Raw genomic sequence first — 14,829 nt, forward strand, 5'->3', positions numbered from 1 at the left:
CGGAGCAAGGTTGTTGAGAGACTTGAAAATATACAGAAGAATTTTGAAACTGATGCGTTTATCAATGCTGAGCCAGTGGAGAGATGAGACTAATGGGTGAGCTTCGACTCGACGCCCAACAGCAAAGATGACACGCGCGGCGGAGTTCTGAAGTCTTTGGAGACGGCTTATGTCTTTTGCAGAGAGCTGAAGGAAGAGTGCGTTACAATAGTCGAGCCTGGAGAGTATCAGTGCTCTTACTGCATGTGAAAGTTAAAACTAAATTTATTAGAGTATATTCTATTAGATGTGAGCTCCATTTGTGGTACTTCCATTTGTAGGTGGTGATTCCCCATCCACTATTACACTTGTTGCTACAACAGTTGGTTCCGATCCATAAAGTGGATTATCAATTGTAAGACTTTCACCAGTTGCTTTCGCATTTTTCTCATAAATAACACATCTTGGGAAATGTCTGGATAGTTTTTCCTTATACTTCTGAGATGTATGGGATATAAAAACCATTAAGAGGGCAACCGATAACAATGTAGATAAACCGGTAAAGACTATCACAACGGAACTGGTGGTGTTGCTGTTTGTGTTGGTTAATAGGGAGTTAGTTTGTTTCGGTTCGCTCGTTGTCCTCTCTGTAAAAGAGTTAAAGATATAAATTATTAGATTACTTATGATTTATAGTAAAACCAAGGTATTTGTTGATTGATTGATTGATTGATTGATTGATTGATTGATTGATTGATTGATTGATTGATTGATTGATTGATTGATTGATTTATTTATTATTTATTTATTTCAGAGGCACGCATGAACAATATCTTGGAGATTGGCGATAACGCAATACGGGGAGCATCGCTCACCTCAAATTTATGGCACCCAAGAAGAAAATTGCAGATTAAATTTATGAATACTAGTATATTCCAAATGCCCACTAAAACCACTAAGAATGAACTATGCTTGAGAACTCAGTTCTAGCTTAGAATCAGGTCCACGAAGGGGGCGTGTGACGGCCCAAAATGTGTAATGACAGAGAGGGCCTGCCACCTCAGTACTATATATAAAACAATGCATCGAACCCATTCTGTACATTTTATGGCTTCCTCAGTGTCGACTGCTCACATTTGTATCTTAAACCCATGAGAACTACATGCCGATTGGCCAAAATGAATATTGTGTCCAATTTTGCACCAATCAAGAAGGGTATTAATAAGATCATCTGCAAATCTAAGTTTGACCATGAATAGTTTAAAGCCTAGTCATAATTGGCAATTGAAATGAGCATTTCAAGTTATCAACAAATCAGAAATGCTGTTAGATGACTAGGAGTAGTGTCCAGGTGCATTTGTATCTTAACCACGGTTTCCAAATTCCGTAGCCGCAATTGCATGAGAATAAAAGTACGGTAATCCTTCCTTTTGGTAAAATGTTTTGTGTTTTCTGCTTTAGTAAGTAATTGTTGCTGATATTACACCTCTTTTTAATGAACTGGCTGGGAGATTCTTACCATCCTCGCATGATCCTTGTGTAACAGTTGGGTTATCCAGTCCGATTACACCAGGCTTGTCGCCTAATATGCCAATAAATATCACCTGCATTGTTCAAAACAAGTATTTTATTAATTTATCACAATAAAGATTTGTAAGGTCTCAAATGTATACATTTTGATGTCACAATAAGCCAAATCGGCATTGAAATATGAAATGCATTGTGGGACAGTTTTTGCAGTTTTGGGACACTTTGCCCTCTGCGTACACAAAATAATTTACAATTTGGTAACATTTAATCTAGGCAACAGAGTTATGTATTTTGAAATTACCTTAAATTGTTCTCCAACATTACTGCTGTCCAGATTCGTTCTACAGTGTTGCCAGCCTTGCATGTCTTCATCAGCGACCAATGTCAAAATATTGGATTCAGTACCATTATGTGCTTGAATTGCCACAGTCATTGTAGTAGATGTGGAATTTTGTGGTAGAAAGTAGTCCAATTCAACACAATGTTGGTTTGTATATCCATCGATGACATGAGATTCTAATGTGGCAATGTGTTTTGTGGGACTTGTTGATGGAGAGGTTAGGAACAAGTATGATCTTTCACCTACATATAATATAGATATAACAAGTATTATTTTTCAGGTGACTAACTTTGGAATAATAATTATTAAAAGTGCTCAAACCCATTACAGGTAAGCTTAGAAACAAAATCATAGTATAGACCTCTGGAAAAAGCAACCGTTACAACTAGTTTCACTGCATACCCTCACTTATGATCATTGGGTATACCCAGGGCCGGTCATCAGACGGATAATTTGTCATGGTTTCAACTCAACAGTAATGCATATATATGTATATGCATTCTGTGGTGTCAGAACCATAAGCCACCTCCAAAAGTGGTCGAAAGTGCTCAACCACTATAAATAGTGGGGGCGTAATATAACAAGTATTATTTTTCAGGTGACTAACTTAATAATATAGATATGATAGAATGAGAATGTAATCTAGTCTCTAGATTTTATGTAGTGAACTGGTGCATTCCATATTTTAATAATATGCAATTTCACAATAGGCCCTATATATTAATTCTAGTTGAGGTCATCTTTGCATTACAACATATCCACTTTAATAGAGAATAAAAGTATTACAATGAGACCAAGCAGTGCAGTGTATTTGTCTTAATTTGTGACCATCCATCTCAAACCGCTCGTAAAGTCGGCAAATTGTATTTCGAGTTACAGTGCAAAATGTGCATAAAGGTTGTATTCATATTTACCTAATGTTTGTCCTACATGTTTCTCATTTTAGTGTCAGTCAAACGCCACTCTTTAATCCTATTGTTGAAGAGGATGATAAGTTTATACTTATGTATAGAGTTAGTAAATAGCTCTATAGTCTTTGTTTGCTTTGGCCAAATTCTGTTCAAGTGGTGGGTTAACTAACAATCAACAATGAGAGGACATTCCTGAACCTCGTTGACTTGGGGATGATTTGAAGTGACCGCCAATTATGACAATTTGATATGTAATACCAGCGATGTGGACAAGAGAAATAATGTAGGACCAAAATAATGTACCCTTTTACTGAAGGAGCAAAGTTTAACAAGTCATAACTCCGCTTCTGGATATTGTTTGAAGTCAAATAATATATCATTGTATATATTTTCTAAACACGGAAGAAAACAAAATTGACCAGGGCCGACTATACGAGCGTTTCGACGTGGACGGTCACATATTTGAGTGCAAACACTGCTAGGTCACTGCTCATCGCCAACCTGCCCTAACATAGTTATTCTGTGGTAGAGCTACATTATACTGTATTAAAGGATGTCTCCGGCACCCGGGCTCCGGCAATCACAACATTATGCCTTATATGATAGCGAATTAATTATCAAGCACGAATCGAGTGGTTTTATGTGTGGCGCCGCAATTGTCCAGTGCAATGACGTCCCAGTAAAACAATGAACGCTGACAACAATAGAGCACAATTAACCATGACGTAATTGCACTAGACAATTTCGGCGCGGGAATTTGAATATCGCATGTTGATAGCCGGCTGTTTTTTCTCCTTTTTATGGTCAATATGAGTTTGTTTTAAATAAAACCATGTGATTCGTGCCTGATAATTATTTTTCTAACATACAAGACATGATGTTGTGATTGCCGGAGACATCCTTTAATATGATAAGATCGTCCATTGCGGATTCACCTAGTTAGCAATATCATTCCCAGTTTAGATGATTCTATAGCAACATGAAATAAATTTAAAAAAAGACCCTCTCACCTGGTGAATCGATAGGTGGGTTCTTTACGTTATGGTTATACCACTCCCAGTCAAGATCATCCTCATCACTCTGTTTGTAGCCACACCAATCCCCAACATTATCAAAGGAACATGAGGATTCCTTCAAGTGGCCTCCACATGGTTGTCTTAAGATAATGATGTCATCGATGGCAATGTCACCATATGGAATCATATCTACGGAAGCTTCAAATATCAACTAAAAAAGAACATACAGAGGTTGATGGTCTGCAATTAGTAATGTTGTGCTGTATTATTGCAAATTGTATAGGGCATTGAGTTTTTATATCAAAGAGTGAAGCAGCGTGGAAAACAATGGACAAAAAATTTCAAACACTAAACTTATATAATAGTTAATACAAGTTTGTTGAGAGTACAATCATAAATTAAAACGTTTTTGTCAAGACAATAGTTTTTGGTTTGTAAATAGTTTCGTCTTCCCTCCCCCCTCAGAGTTTACCACTCAAAATAAAAAAAGACTTCCACTATTTGTTTCAAAAGTTTGCAAAATTTTAGGCAAATAGTTTTCCCGCTCCCCGTTCTCTTTCCCCCAATACCCATAAAACCTCAAGACACACTTCAAAATAGAAGTGATACAGGAGTAAAGCTGAATTTATACTCCGTCGCTGAGCAACGAGCGATTGGTATTTGACCAATGAGGTAGCGTGGTTTTGTCAACGCAACAAAAAGCGCTCCGCCTCATTGGCTAAAAACCAATCGCTATCGCTCAGCCCGAGGCTGAGACTTTTAAAATAGGCCTAATGTCCGGGGTGTCACTACATGCACATGTGAGTGACGCCTCTCCTCCTCCAGCGAACAACCCAAATTCTTACCTGAAATTTGCTGTTGAATGGTTTCATTTCTACAGCTTCAACTTTCCAAGCATCACCTTGATGTCCCTTAATCATCGCCAATTGTTTATCTACAATCCCGACAGCCTTCCTTATGACCGTCAGTATCCCGATGCCATCTCCTTTCATGTGATAGTAGAATTGGATACACATTACTTCAATACTTCCCTCAATGACTGGAGACAGTAACCTTGCTTTTTTTCCAGGTCTGTTCGGAAGCGACGATTCAATATACATATAGTGACCTTATAAAAAATAAAAGGTGTGCATTGATTAAAGCCGGATTTAAGGTTTAGTCATCAGCAGTATAGACGAATCCAACGAGCCAAGTCATGGTCAGGATTTGGTCGGCCATCTTTGGCTTCCCGCTAGCACCAACCTGGGGTTTTGAGCGCCCGAATGTGCAAATAAAAGCCGCCTAACACCTGGAGAAGATGCAAAGACGAGGAGGGTTAATAACAATAGAGGTAATCCTGTCGCATCTATTCATACATAGTCCTTTTGTTCATCCATTTGTACATCTATGAATAGATGCGACGGGATTACCTGCGGAATTATCTCTATTGTATTATTCTATTAACCCTCCTTGACCTTCTCTAGGTGTAAGGCGGCTTTTATTTGCACAACTGTTGAAACTGTATTGTGTTAGTAAACTTAAATCATTCTTTTGTCTACCTGTGTTTTCGTGGAAGGTGTAAAACGGGTGATGGAATGCAGTTTAAAATTTCCGCCAAGGCCGAATCATTTCACATTTTGGGTGCATTGTAGCCGACGGCTACCCAACTAAAGGCTGCTAGTCAGGTGTAGGAATGCGTGTATTTGATCCAGTTTTAACCATCGTTTATCAGTGGGAACTGCATGGTAATCTAATTGATAGAGCGTCCGTCTAGAGATCGGAAGGTCGTGGGTTCGAATCCCATGTCGGCACATTCCCTTGCTTTTTTTCAAGTTGTGTTGTGTGCCGGTAGGGATTTGTGTTTATTTGTTGTCTTGTTTAAGTGTAACACTTTGGTTTGGTAAACTGTTCTTTCTTTCGTATTAATTATATTCAGTTTCCTCTTGTAGCGAGCAATCGTTCCCCATTGTGTTTATTTATTCTGGTGCAAGTTGCGTATCTCCATTAATTACCTACTTACTTGATGTTTTAGTTAATAATAATAATAATACTAATAAATAACAACAACAACAACAACAACAACAACAACAACAACAACAACAACAACAACAACAACAACAACAATAATAATAATAATAATAATAATAATAATAATGAAACTCGATTTATGAATTACAAGCAATTAGGCACCTACCTTCGGTAGTTCGAAAGGTATGGTCATTACTGGGTCCGGTTTCAAAAGAACTCGTATTACCACTGTTCAACGTCCAATCAAAATCATCACCTTCCACTTGTTGGTAGCCGCATAGAGGGTCGTCGCTAGGCTCAAAATCACAACTTCCCACGTCCCATGATACAGGGTCTAGATCTGCTGGAGGCGTAGCAGTCGTAACTATCAAATAAGTGGTACAACACGTAAAATCAGTATCCAGGCTTGCGTTTATTTACACTCAAAAACACAAATACTTAGTCAATGATGGCCACGACACCTAGATATTTTATGTGGTAGCCTTGACAACTCTCTAGGCTGAAGGTTCCCTAGTCCGAAGGCTCCTTAGTCCGAAGGTTTGCTAGACCGAAACGTAATTTACCATTCGCTAGTCCGAATTCTGAAAAAGGTTCGCTAGTCCGAATATCGGGTTATCTAATCCGAGGGTTCGCTAGTCCGAATAATAAATAAGGTTCTCTGATACGAATATAGAATAAGGCTCGCTAACCCTAAACCTAACACTAACCCTTATTCTATATTCGGGCTAGAGAACCTTAATTTGGTTTTTGGACTAGCGAACCTTCGGACTAGAGAACTTTTGGACTAGCGCCCCTTCGGACTAGAGAGGAGCCACGTTGACACCAGAGGTCGAAGGTTATAGGCTACAATGAGCAATATGTGTAACATTTCAACTCTAGTTCAGAAACTACAGCTCCCTCGGTGTCCATACTATACCATGGGCTACAGGGAAGCTTATAGCAAGGACTCCATCCACGTGGTGGTCACCAAGTTTCGGATTTGGCGCCCAATTGGGCACTTTTTTACATTAGGTGACACAAGTGGATGAGACCTGCATCCTGGCTTGTAGTGGACAGGGGAAGGGGTCACAAGCGTGTTTGCTAAAATACAACTGTGCCATCTAGTTCTTCTTCTTCTTTATTTGACTGATTATGACCAAACTTGGGTAAAGGCTCCACTTCGATCCACAGCCTTAACATTTGACATGACCCGTTTTAATTGCATGTGATTTTTATCAAAAATGTTTCTTCCCCTAAAGATAACATGGTACAGTAATGAGATTTGGATTTTGACCTTGGTTATAGCCGGAGCCTATGGAGATTTGTGGTCAAATACCTTCTACATTCCTACAGATTACATGGTACAGAGATGCGACTGCTACATACATTGCCATAAACGGGTGTCTATGGGGTTCTGACAGGGTCGAAAATTGTAGGTCGATTGTGGATTTTAGCCTCCTACTTGGACAAACTACGACTTTGAACTGAAATGACCATTAAATATATAACGCATGCAAACTGTCACACGCTTTAAAAATAGAAAACACAACGTTATACCTGTTAAGCATACCTGCTAAACTAGTACTACCCAAGGTGAACATGGTGAATAATCAACAAAAACATTTAAAAAAACTGAAATATCGTGCTTACTAACCCCATAAATCATACACAGACATTCGCCAAGATCCTCCACACATTTGTGATCTATCCCCTCTACAAGGCCTATTGCAATGCGCTTCCGGAGCTTGTCCATATCTATCATAAGAAACACCATCGCTACCACAGAAACATTCATGATAGTATTGCGTACCCGCGTACCGCGATCCATAAGATTGACAATGTGAAATGCATGATTCGGTTGTAAGAGATACCGAGTTGTATTGATGGTCGGGCAAAGCTCTGACTGATCTATCGATATAACATCCGAGATACGAATACTGTTGACTACCTGGAAATAAATAAGGGCAAACAAACAAACAAAATTATGTCTCGGTCCTCAAGGTGCTAAAGCTTCTTGCCTTAATTAACATTCTTAGAATCAGTTTGGTAATTTATTTTAACTATTGTTCTTTGACAACGACATACGTACAGTGCACTAAAGAAGCAAGGCACCAGTTATGTTCACCCCTGTATTTCCTAAACATGTCATTATTGGAACTAGCAACCAATAGCTGCATCTAGCTCGAGTTACTTCATTCGTTGAAATCGTTCAAGAAATGAAGACACGACAGTAGTAAATACGCCTTCAGGACATCTTCCGGGTCACGAGGTCAAAGGTCAAATCAGATCAAAGGTCACTTCCGGGTCATGGGTCACGAGTTCAACAGGAAGTGATCAAAGGTCAACCGGAAGTGAATAAAGGTCAACCGGAAATACAGCCATTTTGAAAGGTCAACCGGAAATTCCACCATTTTGAAAATGTCAAACGGAAATACAGCCAGTTTGAATCGAGAAGTCGAATTTTTAGGGATGTTGAACGAACGATGTTAGCAAATGAGACGAGAATTTGTGTTTGCTTTTTATTCTTTCACCTTTATTAGGAACATTTAAGAAATAATACTAATAATTCTATATTTTGAGGAACGCGAAGAACGCTAGATACGTTCAGCTCCGGAATCGTTCGCTAGAGTCGTTCAGACTCTAAACCTATTCTCGCTTCAAACTCTCCAGGTTGTCCCTAGCATGGTTGGCCAACTCCGCTTGCTTCAAACTATCCACCTTTCCCCTAGCCCGGCGGACCAGCTCAGATACCGCCATTTTGAAAGGTCAACCGGAAGTGCCGCCATTTTGAAAGGTCAACCGGAAGTGGTCAAAGGTCAACCGGAAATAACGCCATTTTGAAAGGTCAACCGGAAATGCCGCCATTTTGAATCGAGAAAAAATTTCCCAAAAATTTCAACAAAAAATTTCAAAAAAAAAAAAAAAACCAAAATGCTCATTTGCTCATTTCAATGCTCATTCGCTCATTTCGCCGCTCATTGACTCATTTCACCGTCCCTAAATATTAACTTCCCAAAATATTAATGTCCCTAAATATGAACGCTGGTAAAAAAATCAACTTCTAGGTTCAAAATGGCGGTATTTTATTTACATTCGCTCATTCATATTCATCTGTGGCAATTAGCCGCGTCCTCATGATTTTTTTTCAAAATTGTTTTGAATTTTTGTTTTGAAAATTTTTTAATTTTTTTTTTGAAAATTTTTTTGGGAATTTTGTTTCTTTTAATTTTTTTTCGAAATTTTTTTTGAAATTTTTTTTTGAAATTTTGTATTTTGAAATTTTTTCTCGATTCAAAATGGCGGCATTTCCGGTTGACCTTTCAAAATGGCGGTATTTCCGGTTGACCTTTCAAAATGGCGGTATCTGAGCTGGTCCGCCGGGCTAGGGGAAAGGTGGATAGTTTGAAGCGAGCGGAGTTGGCCAACCATGCTAGGGACAACCTGGAGAGTTTGAAGCGAGAACAGTTTTAGAGTCTGAACGACTCTAGCGAACGATTCCGTAGCTGAACGTATCTAGCGTTCTTTGCGTTCCTCAAAATATAGAATTATTAGTATTATTTCTTAAATGTTCCTAATAAAGGTGAAAGAATAAAAAGCAAACACAAATTCTCGTCTCATTTGCTAACATCGTTTGTTCAACATCTCTAAAAATTCGACTTCTCGATTGAAACTGGCTGTATTTCCGTTTGCCATTTTCAAAATGGTGGAATTTCCGGTTGACCTTTCAAAATGGCTGTATTTCCGGTTAACCTTTATTCACTTCCGGTTGACCTTTGATCACTACCTGTTGAACTCGTGACTCATGACCCGGAAGTGACCTTTGACCTGATTTGACCTTTGACCTCGTGACCCGGAAGATGTCCTGGAAGGCGTATTTACTACTCACGACGATCCGAAAACCCAAGGAAGATGCAACTTCAAAAGTTGCAGTAGTGCTCCATTGCATGCCCTATTGATTTGTAGTTTGTACCCAAAGCGTTCTCGAACAAGAGAACTAGCGCCGTGCTTTCCATTACGGTTAGCACTTTAAAACTAGTGTAGTGCTTTCATTGATTAGAACACAAAAGTGCAACTTTGGAATTCGTTTCTTCCTTAGGTTTTAGATCTTTAATTCTGAACAAATGAGGTCTTAAATCAGAGCTAAAGAATGCAGCCATTAGGTGCTTGTTTGGATTTTGACATATTTGCTTTTGTGTAGGATATATACAGGGGTGTACTAGTACATATCTGGCACCTTAATTCTTTTGCACACTGTATTCCTTCCGCCCGCCTCCTAACTCCATGATTGGACGTACTATAGTCATCATAAGTATAGTTTCAAAAATCTTGTCATCTTTTTTGTTCTAACTTACCATGAAGACATTCTCCGTTTTTGAAAATGATGTCATCAATTGCGATGTCGCAGTAGTATCTTATCTGGCCCTTGACTGCTTCAAATATAACCTATTGTTCATTCAACAAAGGGAAATACATAAACATCTAAAAAAAAGTAACTAATCTCCCTCAAATAATGGGTATTATTCAAAAGGGGGCTATTGTATTACAAATCTGTAAAAAGCGTTGGAAGCAGAATTTACTTCTGCGCATTTTGACACCTTGTTTGATACGATAGCCCAAAAAACAATAAAACGCCGGTTATTTAATGTAGTGAGATCCAGATTCGAAAGTTGCACTTACATACAAATTTTTACAATACAAAAACACGCATATGTCATTACACAGATTTCCTTCCAATACAAAATCAATACAATTTACTGCAACTTTCAAATCTTGGGTTATATTGATTTAATTGTACGCTGTGATGTCAATATTTAGTCAATTGCTGCAAATGAGGTGTCAAAATGTGCAGAAATAAATTCTTCTTCCAACGCATTTTACAGATTTGTAATACAATAGCCCGTTTTTGAATAATGGTCATTATTTAAGGGGGGTTAGCTATTTTTTTTGAGGTGTTTACATATTATTATCGTGTATAATAAACAAACAATACTGTTATAATGTCATTTTCGTTGACCACCACTGAATATGTCGGGGATCGTTAAAGATTGAGAGGGCACGTAAGGCACCACATTCAATTTGGTCCTATAGAACTATCGGTGCCCGGCTAGGTACCGATGACTTTTTCGCTCGCTGGAGAGATAATAAATTGTATCAATAATAATAATTAAGAGTTGCACAGTGTATTATTTTTCATTTAAATAAAAACAAATGCACTGTACAAATATTCAGGGTACGATAAAAAGTGCCATCGGTACCTCTTCGGACACCGATAGCGCTATAGGACCAAACAAAATGTTGTGCCTAAGGAGACAAGTGGAATAAATTGATCTCGGGATTTCACGACATTGCTTCCATAACCATTGTGCGTCTCCAGATCTGACTTCATATCCCCAGCAAACACAAAACGTTTTCGACATCATTCGCCAAAGGTTAAAAAAGGTTACCAGAAAACGTTTAAATGTCGGGTTATAAAAAGGGTATATAAAGGGTATAAAACGTTTTCATAACATTTAAAAACCCATTCCATCAGCCGTTCTAAAAATTGAGAAGGTGTATGATCAATTATTTGAAATATATATTATAGAAGTTAATGTAAATTGGAATACTTGTATGTTTTGAAACAATCGATATATCCCTGAAAACGTGTATTCGGCTATTCTTCAAAAAGTCTCTACCGCTGTGGAAAGAAATGTATGCGGGGTCGAATACGCATTCTCAACTACGTGTAAATCATCCTTGATTTGAGGCTTTTGTGTAGAATTTACTGGAATTCCTAAGGCCATGATTATACTCTATTGACCCGCCGTAATTCGGCTGGACTAATGTTTTGCGCATGTGATTAGTAAAATGTAGAATAATGAAACTACGATATGATTTATACGTATACATGTGATATGAAAATTGACCCCTGTTTTTGTGTTTCGCGAATCGCGTTTCTTCATCTGAAAAAAAAACAGGCCCTTATTTCGCGAAATTTCCGGCGAGGCCGTAGTACCCGCGGATACACGGAGTGCAGGGACCGGGCCTATCCCATTTGTGTATAATACTCAACTGTGGTAACACAATTCGGCACACCACTCAAAGTATATGTGACCGTACACGACGAGTGAGCCGTAAATTTCCTCGCCAGGCATGATGCAGTCATGGTCCATGGCAAAGGCGATTCGACCTTTGTGGCATTAAACCCAGTTAACAGGAAATTAATCCAGTAAATCGATTCAGTAAAGCAAATAAGCTCATGCATTCGATCACTAACGGCAACAAGCTTCGGTCGATTACCCCAGCTGCAGCGTGTGTAAACTCTAATTTGCATAGAGGCTGTACGTGAAATTATTGATTGGCTCCAAACAAAGGATTTGAACCGGTGCACGTAATCATGGCGCAGTGCAGTCCATTCAATCAAATGTTGTCATCAACCTATTTGATCGCAGTGCATTGTTATGTGTGTGAGACGAACTGTCGCGGTTGATTGCAATCAAACAAACGATGTCTTATGTATTACTTTGTTCCGTGATGAAAATCGTGATGTTTTATTCAATCACTCTTGAAAAATGTATTTCTTTTGTAGGCCTATTACTTTGTTTTGTGATGAAAATCGTGATGTTTTATTTCATCACGCTTTAAAACAAACGATTTCTCATGTATTACTTTGTTTCGTGATGACAATTTTGATGTTTTATTTCATCACTCACGAAAAATTGATTTCTTATGTATTACTTTGTTTCGGGATGAAAATCGTGATGTTTTATTTCATCATCACGCTCTAAAACATTTTATTTCATCACGCTCTAAACAATAATTATAGTTACATGCATTTCAAGAAAAAAATCTTATTAAAACGGTAGGCCCTATGTTGTTTAGAAAAAATGTAGAAAGTGATGATGATGATGATGTCGATGATGATGATGATGATGATGATGATGATGATGATGATGATGATGATGATGATGTCTCCAAAAGTGTCCCGGTTTGTTTTTCTTGCCCTAAATCGTGCGTATCTATTAATAAGGCACTTCAATAATCAATAATCAGTCCCGTGACGGCCTCCACTAACTAGCTACTAACTTGGGTTTATGGGCGCTGATATTTCATGTTCACTGTCACTTATTTATCAGAAAAGTGCGACCATTTGTCAATCACCTACAGTACCCAATTTCGGCATACTATATAAGAAACTCATCATGATGATTGCCAGAGAATAGTTAAAATGTAGCTTGTACCGTTTTTTGTGGCATCCTTCAGAAGTGAGCGGTCCGATACCAATATTTTCGGTCAAATCTCCATTCAATTAACACGGGGAGTTGGCTAGCTATGCCTTGCCCTCACTCATATTTTACAAAAGTGCGACTATTTCTGAACATCTAACCTAGCTGTAATTTTAGGTCATGTTAGAGAAATATATTTGCTAGAAGTTTGGAGAATAGCTAACATATTGGCTGGTTATTTTTCACACAGTGATGTTAACTAGGCAAGTGCCCATTCTTCCAACGTAGATCATTTGTAGGGGTCACGCGTCAATGGTGAGAGCACTGTGTATTGTGTATAGGAAAACGGACAGTAACTGCAGTATGGTCAATTCTGTTTTATTTCATGTTTAGAAAATATATATCATAAGCTTTAAAATGGTATATCATTTGACCTTAAACGATACCCAGAAGCGGGGTTATGGTTTGTTAAACTTTGCTCCTTCAACAAAATGGTACCCTTTTTTTCGTTTCTACATGTGTCTCTTTTTCCACATTGCTGGTAATAAATAACAAACAGTCATAGGTTTAATACCACTAATTATGTATTACACGGGTTTCAATGGGAAAATGGCTAATTTCGGGTGGAATTTGTCTCACAGTTCAATGCCACTAATATCAGGTGAAACTATATGATTTAGATGACAGATGATCAAAAATTCAACATAGGTTAACCTGAGACTTTTCTTGTTTTAACGCACTGAACCGTAAACACCTTAAAATGACAGTGCGCCCTCGAAGCTGAAAGTTACAATATAGTAGGGCGAATATTTACTAAAAACCGAAGCCGTGCGTATGAATTTTGGTACTATTACAACAAAAATGTCATAGAGAAAATGTACCATTTTGAAACATCAAACTCTAAAAAGTACTTTTTTGGCTATATAACTTGATCAATTTCAGCGATTTTAATGCAGTCTTTTTGAATGCCATGAAAACAAATAGTTACTCGTCGTATTTCAATGTATCGCCCAGGCCTATTAGTGGTATGTAACCCATAATTGGCGGTCATTTCAAATCATCCCAAGTTAAGTCAACGAGGTTCAGGAATGTCCTCTCATTGTTACTTGTTGGTTATACATACTTAGACAAAATACAATGCTTTGTAACCCACCACTTGAACAGGATTTAGCCAAAGCAAACAAAGACTACAGCTATTCAAGGTTCTATAGAAATAGATAGAAGCTTATTATCCTCTTCAGCAATAGGATTATTGATTGCTTTATCAAATGAGATTCATGTCGCACCAAACTATGAATACGACCTTCACGGACATTTTACACTGTAACTCAGAATACAATTTGCCGACTTTACAGCTCATTCGTAGTTTACGGCAACATATAGTGATACACTTTTTTATGTGTTTATATACTTCATAAATATTTGCTAAATATGTGTAGGTGTGCTAAAACCCTGGGGGGGCACTTCAATATGAAATGGATATAGGTGTAGGGATGACACTTTCGCAGTAAGGCGCATTCGGTGAGAGCAAAATATCAAACATATGGGGTCATTGGGTGAGAGCATGTTTTTTGGCATTCGGTGAGAGCAAAATGTACAAAATATGGGGTCATTGGGTGAGAGACGGACAATTTGGATCTAAATTAGGGGGGGGGGGGCGTTGGGTAAGTATATGAGAAAGTCTTTGGGTGAGAGCCAATAGAGCCTCAAAAATTGGTTTTTTGAGTTCTAAATGGCTTCAAATGGCTTGATATTTCCAAAGAAATAACATAATCAGTGATAGATGACTCGTTGCTGTTCAAATGGAAATATAAAGGGTCTTTGGGTGACAGATCGAAAGGGAAAATATGGAGTCTTTGGGT

General features: G+C 38.1%; 1 protein-coding gene across 1 annotated transcript in view; it reads right to left on the reverse strand.

Annotated features, from left to right (window-relative positions):
• The window catches only part of LOC140157541 (MAM and LDL-receptor class A domain-containing protein 1-like), a 62,037-nt gene continuing 47,208 nt past the window's right edge, over positions 1 to 14,829 (reverse strand). The window contains exons 16-23 of the mRNA XM_072180773.1: positions 10,115 to 10,205; positions 7,417 to 7,710; positions 5,950 to 6,147; positions 4,622 to 4,884; positions 3,771 to 3,987; positions 1,811 to 2,091; positions 1,499 to 1,583; positions 1 to 626 (exon numbers count right to left, since the gene is read on the reverse strand). Coding sequence (XP_072036874.1) covers positions 283 to 626; positions 1,499 to 1,583; positions 1,811 to 2,091; positions 3,771 to 3,987; positions 4,622 to 4,884; positions 5,950 to 6,147; positions 7,417 to 7,710; positions 10,115 to 10,205 — 1,773 coding nt within the window. The 3' untranslated portion in view covers positions 1 to 282. The remainder of the gene's footprint in view (positions 627 to 1,498; positions 1,584 to 1,810; positions 2,092 to 3,770; positions 3,988 to 4,621; positions 4,885 to 5,949; positions 6,148 to 7,416; positions 7,711 to 10,114; positions 10,206 to 14,829) is intronic.

Source organism: Amphiura filiformis, chromosome 7, assembly GCF_039555335.1.
Source record: "Amphiura filiformis chromosome 7, Afil_fr2py, whole genome shotgun sequence".
Taxonomy (NCBI): domain Eukaryota; kingdom Metazoa; phylum Echinodermata; class Ophiuroidea; order Amphilepidida; family Amphiuridae; genus Amphiura; species Amphiura filiformis.